Raw genomic sequence first — 15,814 nt, forward strand, 5'->3', positions numbered from 1 at the left:
CTTGCCCCCCCCCTCTGGGGGGGGAGCTCAACCCCTTTTTTCGCCCCCATTGCTCCTTCTCTGACCCGCTATCGGGGTTCGGAGCTGTCGGATCTGACTAGCTTTGGAGCCGGGGTAATGTCTGTGCTGGCAGTGTTTCCTACTTCGGCGCCGACTGTACCCTCGAGTTTGTCGGATCCTTTTTCGGATCTGAGCTCTCGGGGCCGTGAGTTGAGCGTCAGATCCGGAGGGGTCATTGGGCCTTCAGCTCCATTGAGGTCGGAGCTCACCACTCTTTCGGATCTGATCGGGTCATCTCCGGCTCCGATCTGCACGCCGGATCAGAGGGAACTGCTTCCGGATCCTAGGGAGAGCAGTTAACCCTCGGCATTCAACGTTGTGGAGAGGGTACTTTCGAGGGATTCGAGGCCCCAGGTTCTTGCTATGGATCCAGCCGCCATTCCCTCTCAGACGGGCCTGCCTTCCATCAAGTCCCAGGGACAGCCTGCACCTACTGCCCAGATGGTTCCTGTAGAGGAACAGGACATTGTTGGTGAGCCCTCTTCGGATAGCCACCCCGAGGAGGTCCCTCACAAACGAAAGTGCAAGAGGAGGCACTTGGACTCACCCGAGTCCCTCACAGAAGACACGGACTTAGAGGAAGGGGAAGGTTCCCCAAGGTCACCCCCCCGAAGACGTCTCCTTTGGAGACATTATGGAAATGTTGCTCTTTAGAGGGAGGTGATCAGTCCAAAAACCCTTCCTCTGATGAGTCTGTGTTTCTGGAGGCATTTGACGCAGGCCCATCTACCTCTTGGGTGTCCCCTCCTGCCGATCCCCTGGTGGAGCTCATAACTTCCAGGTCATGGAAGGAGCTGGACACTGTCGAGCCAATACCCAAGAGACCGGACAGGATCCTCAGCCCTCCCATGGACAGGACAGTTTGGAGCAGGGGTGCCCCAGTGGATGCCATGGTTGTGGCAGCTGTCACTAAAAAGGAATTGGCACATGAGAGTTCCTCGGTACATCCCCCAGGCAAGGAGTCTTGGACGATGGACCACCTCAGAAAGCTGATGTTCGCTTTAGCGACCTTCTCTTTAAGGTCACTGAACTATATGGCACATGTAATTTGGCTGCAGCGGGACTTAATCAAAGAGTACGCTGGATCACCCCCAGAGTCCATGTTGGCCGAGGACAAACGGACCTTCTCGGCTCGAATGGCCACTCTTAAGTCGATTACTAACACATCTATGCGGCTTCTCTCCCATGCCACGGAGGGAGCGGCTAGAGCTAGCGGAACAGGCATTGACTTGCGTCGACAGGCCTAGCTCCGTCTCTGCGACTTTGCAGAACCCTTCAAGGCGTCCTTCGCAAACGCCCCTTTTGACAGTTCTACACTTTTCAGAAAAAACATCCATGATGCTCTTCTCCAGAGCGATAAAGACGGGAAGACGTTGTCTGCCGTCAGGATCCACTTCTCGGCTCCTCAGAAGTCCTTCTCCAGGAAACGGAGGACAAAAGAAGATGCGGTTCCAGAAAGCTCAACAATCCCTTTTTGCTTCGGATCCCTCGTCCTTCAGAGGCAGAGGAGGACAGGGTGGATGCCGGCCCAGAGGCAGAGGGGGATGAAGAATTTTGGGTTGAGGGAACCCTTTTCTGATTGACCCGCGCAGCAACCCTGAGGGGTTGCCCGACTGCTCCTCTCCGGAGGCAGTCGGGGGGGGGGGCGCTTCTCGGAGCACCTAGCACATTGGAAGTCCATTACGACAGATCGCTGGGTGCTCCAAATCATATCCAGAGGCAATTCAATTCCATTCCTAACGTCTCCTACCCGGTCGGGGAGCCTCCCCGATGTCCCACCCAATCAGAGGGAGGTAGCAGCCTTCAAAATAAGAGCTGCTAAGAAAAAGAGCCATCCAGCATGTCCCCCTCAAGCAGTCCGGATCAGGCTTTTACTCCAGGTATTTTTGGTGCCAAAAAAGATGGGGGACTTAGGCCGATTCTCGACCTGTCCACACTGAACCTGTCAGTCACCAAAGAAAAGTTCCGGATGGTCACTATTCAATCCATTCTCCCACTTTTACAGGAGAATGACTGGATGTGCTCCATAGATCTCAAGGATGTGTACTACCACATTCTAATGGACAGGCAATCCAGGAGGTTTCTCCACTTTCAACTTGGAGCCAGCCATTATTAGTTCAGGGTCCTACCCTTCGGTCTCACCACAGCCCCCAGGGTGTTCACCAAGGTCATATCAGTTGTAGGGGCCCACCTGAGGCTTCAGGGAATACAGGTCTTTCCTTACCTGAACGACTGGCTCCTAACCGCCACCACCAAGCATCTACTATGTTCAGCCAGAGACTACTTCTTACATCCAGCCCACCATCTAGGGATCACAATCAACCACAAGAAATCATCTCTTCAGCCTACTCAGATCTTGGATTTCATAGGGGCCAGGAAAGACACTGTACAATCCAAAGTCTTTCTGACGGTGGACAGACTCCGCAACCTAAACCTTCATGTTTTGGCTCTTCTACAATAATCAGCCCCTCCAGCGTAATTAGTCCTGAGGGCCCTGGGGTCCATGGCAGCGGCCATCAACCTGTCACCGATTGCACGTCTGAATATGAGAATCCTCCACTGGCCCTTACAGGTCCAGTGGTCCATCCTACATCATCCCCTGTCTACACCTATTCCCCTCAGTAGGGTTTTCCCCCCTACTCCATGTCCCCACCCCAAGTCACAGTGACCACGGACGCATCTCTCCTCGGGTGGGGGGAGCATTGCATGGGCAGATCCGTCCAAGGCACGTGGACGCACACAGAGACCTATTTGCATATCAATGTCCTGGAGTTGAGGGCGGTGCTTCTAGCGTTGCAGGCTCTCCATTCCCTTCTTCCTCCAGGGACTATTGCAATTCAGACAGACAACATGTCAGTAGTCTGGTACATCAACAAGCAGGGGGGAACCAGATCTTATCCACTTTGCCGAGAGGCCATGAGAGTGTGGGAATGGGCGATATCCACCAACCGCTTTCTCATAGCAACGCACATACCGGGTCGGTCAAACATTATAGCGGACAGGTTGAGTCGAACTATCCTCTCACCTTATGAGTGGTCTGTGAACCCCTTAGTAACGGAACCGATCTTCCTCAGATGGGGTCAACCTTGCTGCGATCTGTTCGCGTTGCCTTCGAACACAAAGTGCAGTGAGTTCTTCACTCTAATTCCCCCACCAGCGGAATCCCCCAGAGATGCTCTGGTTCATGCTTGGCCATCTGGTCTTCTTTATGCTTATCCTCCTCTTCCGTTGATGACAAAATTCTTGCAGAAAGCTCATCGGTTGGGGAGCAGAGCTATCTTCATAGCCCCATTCTGGCCTCACCAAACCTGGTTCCCATGCCTATGGTCTCATCTAGTACATCCTCCCTGGATCTTGGATCCCATTCCGGATCTGATTTCTCATCCCTTGAGATTGAAAACCCCCAACCTGGCAACCTCAAGCTCTCAGCTTGGTTGATCCAGTTCCATTAATGGCTAGGACTCCCGGTATCTCATCCTCCGTTAAGGCCATCCTGGTAGCCGCTCATAAGCCTTCTACCAGGAAAATCTACAAGAGTAAATGGAAGCGTTTCTCTATCTGGGTGGAGCATAGGAATTTGGGTCCTTTTACGGCTCCTATCCCAGCAGTCCTTGACTTTCTATCCCATATTTTTCATCAAGGGGCTAGTTCTTCTACTGTTAAAGTTCAATTGGCAGCTATTTCCCACTTCCATGTTGGAAACAGTTTTGGCCCCCTAGCTTCCTCTAAGATTTGCAAGACCTTCCTGAAAGGAACTTTCCTGTTAAGACCCCCTGTTAAAGATGCAGTTCCTCCATGGGATTTAACCCTAGTTCTCCAGGCTCTGACTGGCCCCCCCTTTGAGCCTGCAGCTTCAGTCGACTTAAAGTATGTATCTTGGAAAACTGCCTTCCTGATTGCTATTACCTCAGCTAGGAGGATATTGGAGCTTCACACTCTTTGCAGTAAGCCTCCATACATCATCTTTCATAAAGACAGAGTTTCCCTCAGGACTAATCCCTCCTTTCTGCCTAAAGTGGCTTCCGAAGCCAACATCAACCAGTACATCAATCTACCTGTCTTCTTTCCTAATTATCAGAACAAAGGAGGGTATAGACTTCATTGTCTGGATGTACATAGACAGTTGCGATTTTACTTAAACAGAACAGCTGAATTTCGAAAAACAGATCAACTCTTTGTTTCATTTGATAAGTCCTGTCTGGGTAAGCCAGTGACTAAAGTAACCTTAACTAGATGGATTTCCCAATGCATCCTTCTCGCATACAGAAGCTCTGGTCGACCTGAGCCCCTGAGGGTTCGAGCTCACTCTACCCTTTCTGTGGCTACTTCTGCTGCCTTCTGGTCGAGGGTTTCTTTGGATGACATTTGTTCAGCAGCTACTTGGGCTTCCTCTCATACCTTTATTACACATTATAAATTGGATCTAATATCCAGAGGACGCGCATCTTTTGGCTCTGCAGTGCTCCGGAATATCCTTCCATGAGGACCTCCCAAGTTGTTGGTAGCTGGGGACTCTGTCCCACAGGTTGCTGATCAAATGAAGTTAACTCCTTCAGATAAAGAAGTTATGTACTCACCATAATGTTCCATCTGAGTAGGTAACTTCATTTGTCAGCAACCAACCTTCCCTCCATCCCCCTGACCTGTAGTTCGTCCTTATGGGATTATTGTGTTCCACTTCACAGATGACATCAGGTTAGGATGTTCAGGTGGTTTGTCCTTTGGTTAGTGTAGTATTCTGTGATACTATGACAAACTCGATCTGAGGACTAGAGGGAGGTAGCAGGGTATTGTGGGTAGGGGAGGAGCTTGGAGCTCAGATCTTTGGCTAGAAAAGCTGCCGGCTCGGATCTGAATCTGATCCGATACCCATAGGTTGCTGACAAATGAAGTTACCTACTCAGATGGAACGTTATGGTGAGTAGATAACTTCTTTGTAAGGAGGTATAAAGAATGAAAGGTACTTGTTCACAATTAATGATGTAGTTTATCCTGGTTTTGAGAAAGAACAGACATATTTTAGCCAAGAAGTCTTTCATTGTGGTTTTGAAAGGTGGGATGGAGGTTATTGACCTGATGGATACAAGTAACAGGTTTCAGGCCTTAGCAACCTTGTACGAGTACAGACAATTCCCAGAGATTTGACAGGTTTGTGGACTGACAGGAGTTTTTGGTCACTGGTTTGCAATGACCGAATGGGAACATGGTTGTATGTAATGTTTTTTAGTGCTGGAGAGGCAGGTGGATGCTGGATAATTTTAATAGGCAGCAAGAAGCTGAGTATGTATTAGTTGATGAGGCATTTTAACTAATTAACCTATTTTATGTGGCTATATTAGAGTTGAGTTAAGGGAATTATGAAGAAAATAGTGTGTTTATACAGATATTAAGAGAGATTTGATAGAATGCTCCCATGACGTAAGGGATCAAAAGTAGATCTCAGCTTTAAGTAGGACAGTAGATGGTTATCCTGGTGTAGAAGAAGAGCAGAGCCATTCCTTTTTAAGGTGGTCTTTTACATACAGTTTGAAGAATTGGTGAAAGGTAGTTCTAATGGAAGCAGGGAGGGAATTCCATGCTTTGTGACGTAGTAGGAGTAAAGGGAAATTCCTGCTGATTTTGTTTGGTCTCTGATCACAGAGGGGTGACTGGATGAGTATTTTGTAGGGTTGCATTTATAGAAATACATGTGTCAAGATAGTGATCTTATATGCAGTGAGTAACTGAGTATATTTTAGGTAAATAACCAAAATGTCTGGACTAAGAAGGGCACCACGCTTGAAATTGACTCCTTTAATATACCATTAAAACAGTATTAATGCTACATACAATATAAAATGCATTTTTGTCCAAGTATCCCTCAGACTTCTTCAGATACAATAAATTAACAAAAATAAGTGCTTCCTTTTATACCACAGTATGAAACCAATTAAACATAATTGACATAATTAAGAAATTTTAACGGTACAAGCATCCTAAATACTAATGTAAAATGTATATAATATACAAAAATGTTAAAGTAATCTCAAAATAATTTGCTAGCTTACATAATTAAAATTACATAATTAAAAAGTATATACTATATTGTTCTGTAATAAAAAAAACCCTTAAAAGTTATGTGCGTTTAAGTGTGTGTCTACACATTATATACCATACTTAAAGTTTGGCAGATCTAAGTTTCAGCAGGGGTACCAAAGAAATATGGTCATTTAGCCCGGGAGAACTATTAGACTTAAAAATGTTAAACTCAACTTGGAGAATATGCTTGGAGGAACTATACCAATACCTGAATCAATTGCTCCTAGAAAAGCTAGTACATTTAATCCTCCAATACTTCCTCAGTTGAGGAACTTGGAGAGTGTGTTGGAGAAGGAGATTAGAAAAACTCTTAAACACACTTAAGTTAGGTATAACTTGAATGCCAATGAGAATAAACTCCTTCTAGAACTATGCACAAGCCCATGTATTAGGGTAATGGAACCCGATAAGGGGGGGGGGGGGCATCATGCTTATGGACAAAATCTTATGTGAAGCCAAGATGTTTTCCATTTTACATGATGAGACTAGATACAGTAAGGTATCCATTAATGAGATTTAAATTTCTTACAAGAAAATTGATGTGGTCTTGAAAGACTTGTTTGAGCAGGGGTTATAGATTTTGAGAATTACAAATACTTGGAAAACACTACACCTAGGGTACCTTCCATCTTTGGAATACCCAAAGTCCATAAGAACATTGATCATCTCCCCATTAGACCCATTGTTGCTTCAGAAAGCTCAAAAATAGCACCTTTAGCTAAATATCCGATTGGAAGTTAAAAATCTGGTGGGGTGTTGAAACCCATATATTAAAGGACTGTTGGGATTTTCTTGCTAGGGTGAAGCCTGAACATTTATCCAACAATTTAAAGTTTGTTGCAATTGATGTGGTGGACTTATTTTCAGTAATTACCCACAATACAGGTCTGGCATGGCTCGAAGAAGCTCTTAGATTGAAGACAGGAGGGTCAGATAATGATATTTTCCTTTGGAGCTGGCTGAACTTGTTCTCAAAACAATTTCCTGTTCTTTGAAGGGGACATTTTTTGGCAAGAACAGGGAGTAGCCAAGGGGGCTAGTTGTGCCCCTACTTACACTGATATTTTATAAGTGTGGGAATCTAAATTTGTAAATTCAAGCCTATATTTTATGTTCTGGAAGTTATATACTAGACACCTCAATGACATCTGTATTTTTTGGGTCCGTAGTCTCGAATCGTTTGAAGAATTTATGCAATATCTAACACAAAACTACTACCTTTCTCCAGTTCACACCTCCGGTAACCTCTGAAAAATGTAATTATTTGGATGTTTCTGTATATAAATTGAATGAAGGTTTTAAGTAAACTATTTATAGAAAATCCATCTTCTGCAATACGTACATCAGATTTACGAGTGCACATCCTCTCTTTCAGAAGGGAATCATTAAAGGACAGTATGTCCGTGCCAGTCATATGACCTCTCTGGATATAAACCTTTTAGAGGAATGCTCTAAATTAGAAGAAATGTTTGTGGAGAGGGGTTACCCAAGGGACCTTATTTCAGCAACTAGAACAGAGGTTTTGCAAGGTAGAAAGGATAAATATCCCCCAATTTTAGGCGTTGGACTTAATTTTTCCAACACCAGTACTAGACAAACATTAGTTGAATCAAATTTCAGTAGAGCATTTGTCACCAATTTTAGTGGAGACTGTCATCAGATCAAGAATATTGCTGAGAGAAAATGGAACAGATTTTCAGAGCTCACTGATGAGTAATTTGAAAAACAAACCTGTGAAAGTGAAAAGGACAAAATATTAAAAATGTATTAGAATATGCTAACAATTCCAATGTTTATTCATATAAAAGGAGCGGTACGTATAAATGTGGGGCTTGCTGTCAGTGTGCTCACATTCTAAAAGGTGAAGAGGTCCTTATTACAGCCAGACAGAATTTGCTGACTGCCAAAACTTATTCTAACTGTAATTCACAAGGTTTAGTTTATTTTTGTAATGTGGAGTCTGTGAAAGGTTTTATGTTGGAAAAACAGAAAGACAGTTGAGACGCAGCATTTACGAACATTTAAACGACATCAAGAAAAAGAACAATAGTAATGCACTATATAGACATACGTTAGTTTGCGAGGCTAATAGACCTCCCGGGCTAATTGACAATATTTCTTTGGTACCCCTGCTGAAACTTAGATCTGCCAAACTTTGTGTGATGTATAACATATAGACACATACTTTAAACACAGATTTAAGTTTTTTTTTTTATTAAAGAACAGCAGTATAGTATATACTTTGTAATTATGTAAGCTAGCAAAATTATTTTGAGATTACTTTAATATTTTAGTATATTATATTTTTTTAGTATTTAGGATGCTTGTACCTTTAACATTTCTTAATTATGTCAATTATGTTTAATTGGTTTCATACAGTGGTATAAAAGGCACTTATTTTTTTTAATTTATTGTATCTGAAGAAGTCTGAGGGATACTTGGACGAAAACACATTTTATATTGCGTATAGAGTTAATACTGTTTTACTGGTACATTAAAGGAGTCAATTTTAAGCATGGCGCCCTTCTTATTCCAGACATTTTGGTTATTTAGATATTTCTCTTGACTTACTCCAGGTTTTGGTTACCTGAATATATTTTAGGTAGTTGGGTAGTTCTTAACAGTTAAAGGTTTTTAGTGTAATACAGTGATGGGCACATTATTGAGCATTAGCAGTAAATTGTATTATAGAATTGCTCCAGTTTTTGAATATTTAACTTTTGGAGATTTGTGAGCATGAGAGCACCACAGAGGAGAGGAGGAAGGAGGTAAGCTTTTGATAGTGTGATTGTAGAAGTGGGAATGAGGAAGTTTCTAGCTCTGTAGAGTAGTCCTAATTTTTGATGGTTTTATGGCATTTTGTATCTGGCAATCAAATCTAAGGCACTCTTAGAATGCTAGCTATTATCATTCCTACCAGTTTAGTTTGAGAGGTTAGTTCAATATTAGTGCTAATGAGGGAACATATTTAGAATTTGCTTTTTCCTGGGACTTTGATGACGAGAAAGTATTTATTTTTTTTTTTGGATTAAAAGTAAGTTGATATTTTTTGTAACCATTTTTCTGTGTAAGTGAAGGATTCCTTAGTGATTTGTAGTATGTGAGTTGGATCATTTGAGCATATAAATGTTGAATCTTTAGAATGTTGTATAATGGAGGTATGCTGTGTGCATGCATGTCGTGAGTTGGTAAGTATATTAAACAGTAAGGGTCCAAGGATTGAGCCTTGTGGGGCACCTGTATTTATAGGGATAAAGGGGGATAGAGTGCTCTGCCATTTTACTGAGTGGCACCTGTCTTTGAGATAGCACTGATACCAGTTTAAGGTGCTGTAAGGCCTAATGATGGCATTTCTGTTAGACGTTTTGGGCGGCTAACCATATAAAAGGCTTTTGATAGATCTAGGAATAATGCAGATATGAATTTGTCACTATCCTTGGCTATACAGCAAATACAAAGGACCAGACCAAGAACAAGTTGAACGGCTGAAAAGCTGACACCAACAAAATCAACTAACTTCACAAGTTAATATTAGGGGAATAGCGTTGCTAGATGCTTAGGATGTTCCTAGCTTTTTTCTGCCCTGAAAAACTGAGAACTTGAAAAAGCTAGCGAAAGTAAAGCTTTCTTTACTTTTCTTTGTCCTGTGGTTTGTTTTAACACTATCCTTGGCTATAATTATTGACTGTTTCCATGACTGAGAGTAGAGATATATTAGTACTATGGGATGCTTGAAAACCATGTTGGGTTGAGGTTAAAAGTTGTTCCTGTGCAAGATATAGTAAAGGTTTTTTATGGACACATTTTTCAAGTAACTGTGAAAGTGGGGATTGTATTGCTGTTGGCCTGAAATTTGTGATATCGGTTGAATTACCTCCTTTATGGAGGGGAATGATGTGCGACTTCTTCCAGAGCTTGGGGGCATGTGATTCTTGAATTAATCTATTTATGAGGATGGGAATGGGGTAGGCTATGCTACTAGTGGCTATTTTTAGAAACTGACTAGGTAAATTTTCTGCAGAGGTAGAACAAACTTATAGCCCATTTAGCAGATGTGTGATAGTGGTTGTAAGCACTTTCTGAAGGTTGAATGTAGAAGTATTTTTGGATCGTTCAGTTGAGACAAGTTGGTTCAGTTAAAACCCTTTTGTAATGGATGATATGCTGTCTATAAAATTATTAAATTTTGTTGCAAGATCCATTGCAGTACTATTTGGAGATGGGCTGGGATTATGTTTTTGTCCATGTTTTAGTATTTTGTTAATTGTTGACCAGAATTTTTTGGAATCTGTTTTACAACTATTCTGGAAATTATTATAGAACATTTTTTTTGTCCAAGGTTACTTGTTTTTGCCTGGCTGCTTAGTATTTTATGTTGTTGTAAGTTGAAGTTTTGAGATGGTATGATTTTTTTTGCCACTTTCTCCAAGCTTTGTTTCTGATCTGCATCAGTTTTCTAGTAGTCTTAGTTAACCAGGATCCATCATTTATTTTCTTGTTCCTTGGTGGTGCTATTTTATTAAGAACATTGAGGAATATTGTATTAAATGTCATTATCACTTTGTCTAACTGGATGGATTTTAGTATGTTCCAGTTGAATTAAGAGAGCATTGCACTGAATGTGTCTGGGTTAAATTTACTTTGGTTGCATATGCTTTTTATTTCTTGTTGTTTAGGGATATTTTTTGAAAATCGTTTAGTATGGCTGGTGAGTGGTCACTGAGAGAATTAGGTAAGGTACCTGACTCATGAAGTTTATTGAGTCTGATACGAGAATCCAGTCCAGTAAATAACTTGAGTTTTTAGTGAAATAGTTGGATCCCATCTGAATTGTTTAAAGCCAAATAAGTTGATACTAGATTTTGGGGCAGTCAGTGTAGACTCAAGCCAGTTTATATAGTGTATATAAAAAGTTTACATACCCTTGTTAAAATGCCAGGTTTTTGTGATATAAAACAATGAGACCACAATAAATCATTTAAAAACTTTTCCCACCTTTAATGTGACCTATAACATGTACAATTCAACTGAAAAACAAATTTGTTAGGCGAAAAATATAAAAAATAAAAAAAGTACAATAAGCTGGTTGCATAAGTGTGCACAGCCTTAAACTAATACTTTGTTGTGTGTGCACACCCTTAAACTAATACTTTGTTGAAGCACCTTTTGATTTAATTACAGCATTCAGTCTTCTTGGGTACACACCTGCCATAAATTAGAGAGAGACTGATGAACCCCAAATAAAGTTCAGCTGTCCTAGTAGGATTTTCCTGACATTTACTCAGTTGCCTGCTACAGCAAAAGCCATGCTTCATAGAGAGCTTACAAAGCATCAAAGGGATCTCACTGTTGAAAGGTATCAGTCAAGAGAAGGGTACAAAAACATTTCCACAGCATTGGATATACCATAGAATACAGTGAAGACAGTCATCAAAAAGTGGAGAAAATATGGGACAACAGCGATGTTGCAAAGAACTGGACGTCCCTCCAAAATTGATGAAAAAACAAGACATAAAATGGTCAGGGAGGCTGCCAAGAGACCTACAGCAACACTGAAGGAGCTGCAGGAATTTCTGGCAAGTACTGGTTGTGTACTACATGCGACAACTTCTTCTTTCGGCTTTTCCCGGTTAGGGGTTGCCACAGCGGATCACCTGACAATCTCCCATATTCTCCTAGTCTGGACTGTGGTGTAGGGTTGCAAGATGGAAGCCTTTTCTTAAACAGGAAAACATCCAGGCCCAGCTAAAATTTGCAAAACAATACATCAAGTCTCCCAAACGCATGTGGGAAAATGTGTTATGGTCTGATGAGATAAAGGTTGAACTTTTTAGCCACAATTCCAAAAGGCAAATTTGGCACAAAAACAACACTTCACATCACCAAAAGAACACCATCCCCACGGTGAAGCATAGTGGTTGCAGTATCATGCTTTGGGTTTGCTTTTCTTCAGCTGGAGCTGGGGCTTTAGTCAAGGTGGAGGGAATTATGAACAGTTCCAAATACCAGTTACTTTTGGCCCAAAACCTTCAGATGTCTGCTAGAAAGCTGAAGAGGAATTTTACCTTTCAGCATGGCAATGACCCCAAGCATACATTCAAACCAACAAAAAATGGCTTCACTAGAAGAAAAATTAAAGTTTTGGAATGGCCCAGCTAGACGCCAGACCTAAATCCAATAGAAAATCTGTGAGGTGACCTGAAGAGGGCTGTGCACAAGAGATGCCCTCGCAATCTTGACAGATTTGGTTTGCAAGGAAGATTGGGCAAATATTGCCAAGTCAAGATGTTCCATGCTGATTGACTCCTACCCAAGAAGACTGAATGCTGCAATTAAACCAAAAGGTGCTTCATCAAAGTATTAGTTTAAGGGTTTGCACACATGACAAAGTATTAGTGTAAGGGTGTTCACACTTATGCAACCAGCCTATTGTATGTTTTTCATTTTTTTGATATTTTTCCTCTAACAGATTTGTTTTTCAATTTAATTGTACAGGTTATAGGTCACATAAAAGGTGGGAAAAGTTTTGAAATGATTTATTCTGGTCTCATTTTTTTTATCACAAAAACCTGGGATTTTAACAGGGGTGTGTACACTTTTTTATATCCACTGTATTTACATCTTCTAGTAGTATTGTTTCATAAAGGATATTATTTGTGGACTTGTATGGGGTTTCTTGTAATAAATTGCATTTTTCACCTAGGGGAATGTGTATAATGTGATTATACATAGTTGCTTTTGATTGCTTGTAATACGAGTTCAGCTTTGTTAAATTGTGGCATATGAGCACAGGAGCTGATAGACTGTAGTGGTATGGGAACATTAATGTGACACCATCACCTTTTCTTTTATTATGGTCGTTTTGTGTTGTATTAAAACCAAATGGTAGGATTTCAGTATCACTGATGTTCGCCTTTAGCTATGTTTCAGTTATGGCCAGGATATTGGGTTTTTGGCAGGCAGTCAAAGATTGAAGCTCAGTAATTTTGCTACTTATGTTTCTGGCATTTATGGTGGAGAATGTTAATTGGTTAGTGAGCAGTGGGAGTTGTGTGGTTTGGATGGTATGAGTTTTTCTGTTTTATATATCTGAATGGTGGTTAACAGGTCTGAGATTAGGATGAATATCTTCATCTGTAGGCATTGATTTGTTGTTGGGTAGCAGTTATGTATACCTGCTTGTAGTTTATCAGCTGAGGGGTATGATTTTTGCTTGTTTTGGGGGTGCACTAAATAGTTGGGCTTTGTAATAGAGGTAAGGAGTTTCCTGGAAGACATTAGCTACTATTCTTGGAATATTTGTAGGATTTTTTGGATTTATGTCTAAGAACTTAGTTGGTGAGATGAAGACTGTAATTGTGAGATTTTGGTAGTAGGTTAGGACAGTGAGGTTAAGAAGAATACCTAAAGTAAGTCTATGTTAGAAGAATTATCAGCTAGTAAAGTGTCAGCAGGGGTTTATGTAGAGTTTTAGGCAGAGGTATATTAATCTGGTGCTTGTATACTATTAGTTAATTGAGGTGATTATAAGCCTAATTCCATCATTACGTATATCTGTAATATGGGATGACCAATTAGGTAAGAATTTAGAGATTATATAGTCTAGATAATAGAGGTAGGGAGATGATTGGCATTTAATGAAGAGAATGATTAGTTAGCGAGTTTAAGTGGGGTGGAACTTAGATTAGTATTAAAGTTAGAGGTACCTGGGTTGGTTGGAAATGGGGGTAGGAGAGAGGAGGGTAGTGGGCCACACTTACCTACCGGAGTTTTTACTTAAAAAAATATAGGAAATATAGCCTCTGACAAGATAAGAGATAGTAATGTAGACTGTTTTATTTGTAAAAGTTTATTTTGCTAATATCTAGTAGTTGTACTTTATTAAGATTAGGGGAGGTTATTCACTTTTGAATTTTGAGCAGTGGTACAGCCACAGTTTATTGAAATATCACTACCTGCATTAAATTACTGGTAGTTTAAGTTTAGAGCAGTCACTACAATTAGTAGTAGAAGTTATGGCTTAGCAAGATAGTTATGTTTTTTTAAATAAATCTCCTGGTCTGGGGTATATTCCTGAGTAACACAGGATCTAGATACAATGAAATTGGTGGTGGTGGTGGGGGTGGGTTCAAGGACTGTGCACTTATACACAGGCTTGTTAGAAACAAGTTGAGAGTTTTTTGTTTGTTACAAAATGCCAGTTCAGTTGTACTTTACAGTATGCATTCCATTTGGGGCTTTCATAGCATGGAGATGTTTCATATCGCTAGGGTTTCCTCAGTTTTTAGAAATGGGGAGGTGAAGCACTTTGGATTTCTTTTGAGGCTGGGATGCATCCGTTTACAGTATACATTCCATTTGGGGCAGGGATCATAACCCTGCAAGCATTTCAAAACTGTTTTATGACTTTTGGTCTCCATCAAAATGCATTTAATGAAGGTGTCTCTGTAACATAGGACCTAATTTTTGTGAGCTTGCATGAATTATACAGTCCATCCTTCCAATGATTTACAGTAACAGCTTTACCCAGTTTAGTGATCATGGGGGAGTTGGTGTCTATCCCAGCAGTAAGGCAAGAAAGAAGTCAGTACTGAACAAGATACCAATCCTTCACAGGGATTTCTAATCTGATATTTTTTGCAATTAAACTATAGAGCCATAAATATAATTTTACAACTAATGAGGAAGCTGCATTCAGGTACAAATTTTATTGTTTCATGAAAATATGACAAAAAGATGTAAGGGTGCTGTAAATGAGTGAGCATCCTGATTTTAGAAATTTGTAAGTATTTTCTACTTCAGCTGCCGTGGAATCTGTTTTTTTTTTGTTAATGAGAAAACAATGGAAATGTGCATTGTGTAATAGAAATCAGTATATAGTAGTTTCTTTTAAAACGTACACTTAGTGGTTTTCTTTCTTCTTCTAGTGTTTTCGAATCAATGGAGTTAAAACATACACTAAAGAGGTAGATAAGAGACAAGTGATACTGGATCTTCAGATAAGGTAGCGTACTGCATTTTTCTGTAATCTAGATGTAGATTTTCTCCATTGTGTAATTTTTTGTCCCTTGTTTACATATATTCGTTGAACAGCTGACTTCTAATAAATAATAGCTTTGAAAGTATAAAACCGTTGCATTAGATTTACTTAAACTTCTGTTACAGTAGAAGTCACCTGTCACATTGATACTTAAAATAAGGAGAAATCCTGTTACATCTCATTTTTTTATTCCTGTAGCAGTTTTAATTTTGACTTGCAGATAAGTAATGTTGATGTGGTAACTGCAGATGTTAAGTTGTCTATCTCGCCTTCGTTCTTACTGGTTGGGATGACTCTGCCATCTTCTATAGCTCAAGAGCTGTTTACTGGCTTGAGGGTAGCTACCCAGATCTCGTTTGCCGCTTCAGCTGCGGTGTCATTTTTCTGGCTCAGGCTTGTATAAAGTTTTTTGTATAACTTTCTTACTATAGAATTCTATATTTTCAGTGTTTTATTGTTAACGTTTAGTTTTGTTTTTTGTGACAGCTAGTGTTTAATTGTAGCATCCCTTCCTTTCCTTGTAGAACTCGTTTAACTTAGAGAGTTCTCCCCCTCCCCCCATCCCCTTCTTGTCAGGTTAGCCATTTAGGTTAGAGGCTTTCCTTCTACCTTTCTTTCATAGGCTAGCCGTTTAAG

At 40.7% G+C, this 15,814-nt stretch overlaps 1 protein-coding gene across 1 annotated transcript in view; it reads left to right on the forward strand.

Moving 5' to 3' along the window:
* The window catches only part of LOC122803999 (extended synaptotagmin-3-like), a 454,360-nt gene extending 439,214 nt beyond the window's left edge, over positions 1-15,146 (forward strand). The window contains exon 4 of the mRNA XM_044073680.1: positions 15,066-15,146. Coding sequence (XP_043929615.1) covers positions 15,066-15,146 — 81 coding nt within the window. The remainder of the gene's footprint in view (positions 1-15,065) is intronic.
* The last annotated feature ends 668 nt before the right edge of the window (positions 15,147-15,814 follow it).

The sequence above is a fragment of the Protopterus annectens genome, chromosome 6.part0 (genome assembly GCF_019279795.1).
Source record: "Protopterus annectens isolate FY-2018-M chromosome 6.part0, PAN1.0, whole genome shotgun sequence".
NCBI classification, from domain to species: Eukaryota; Metazoa; Chordata; order Ceratodontiformes; family Protopteridae; genus Protopterus; species Protopterus annectens.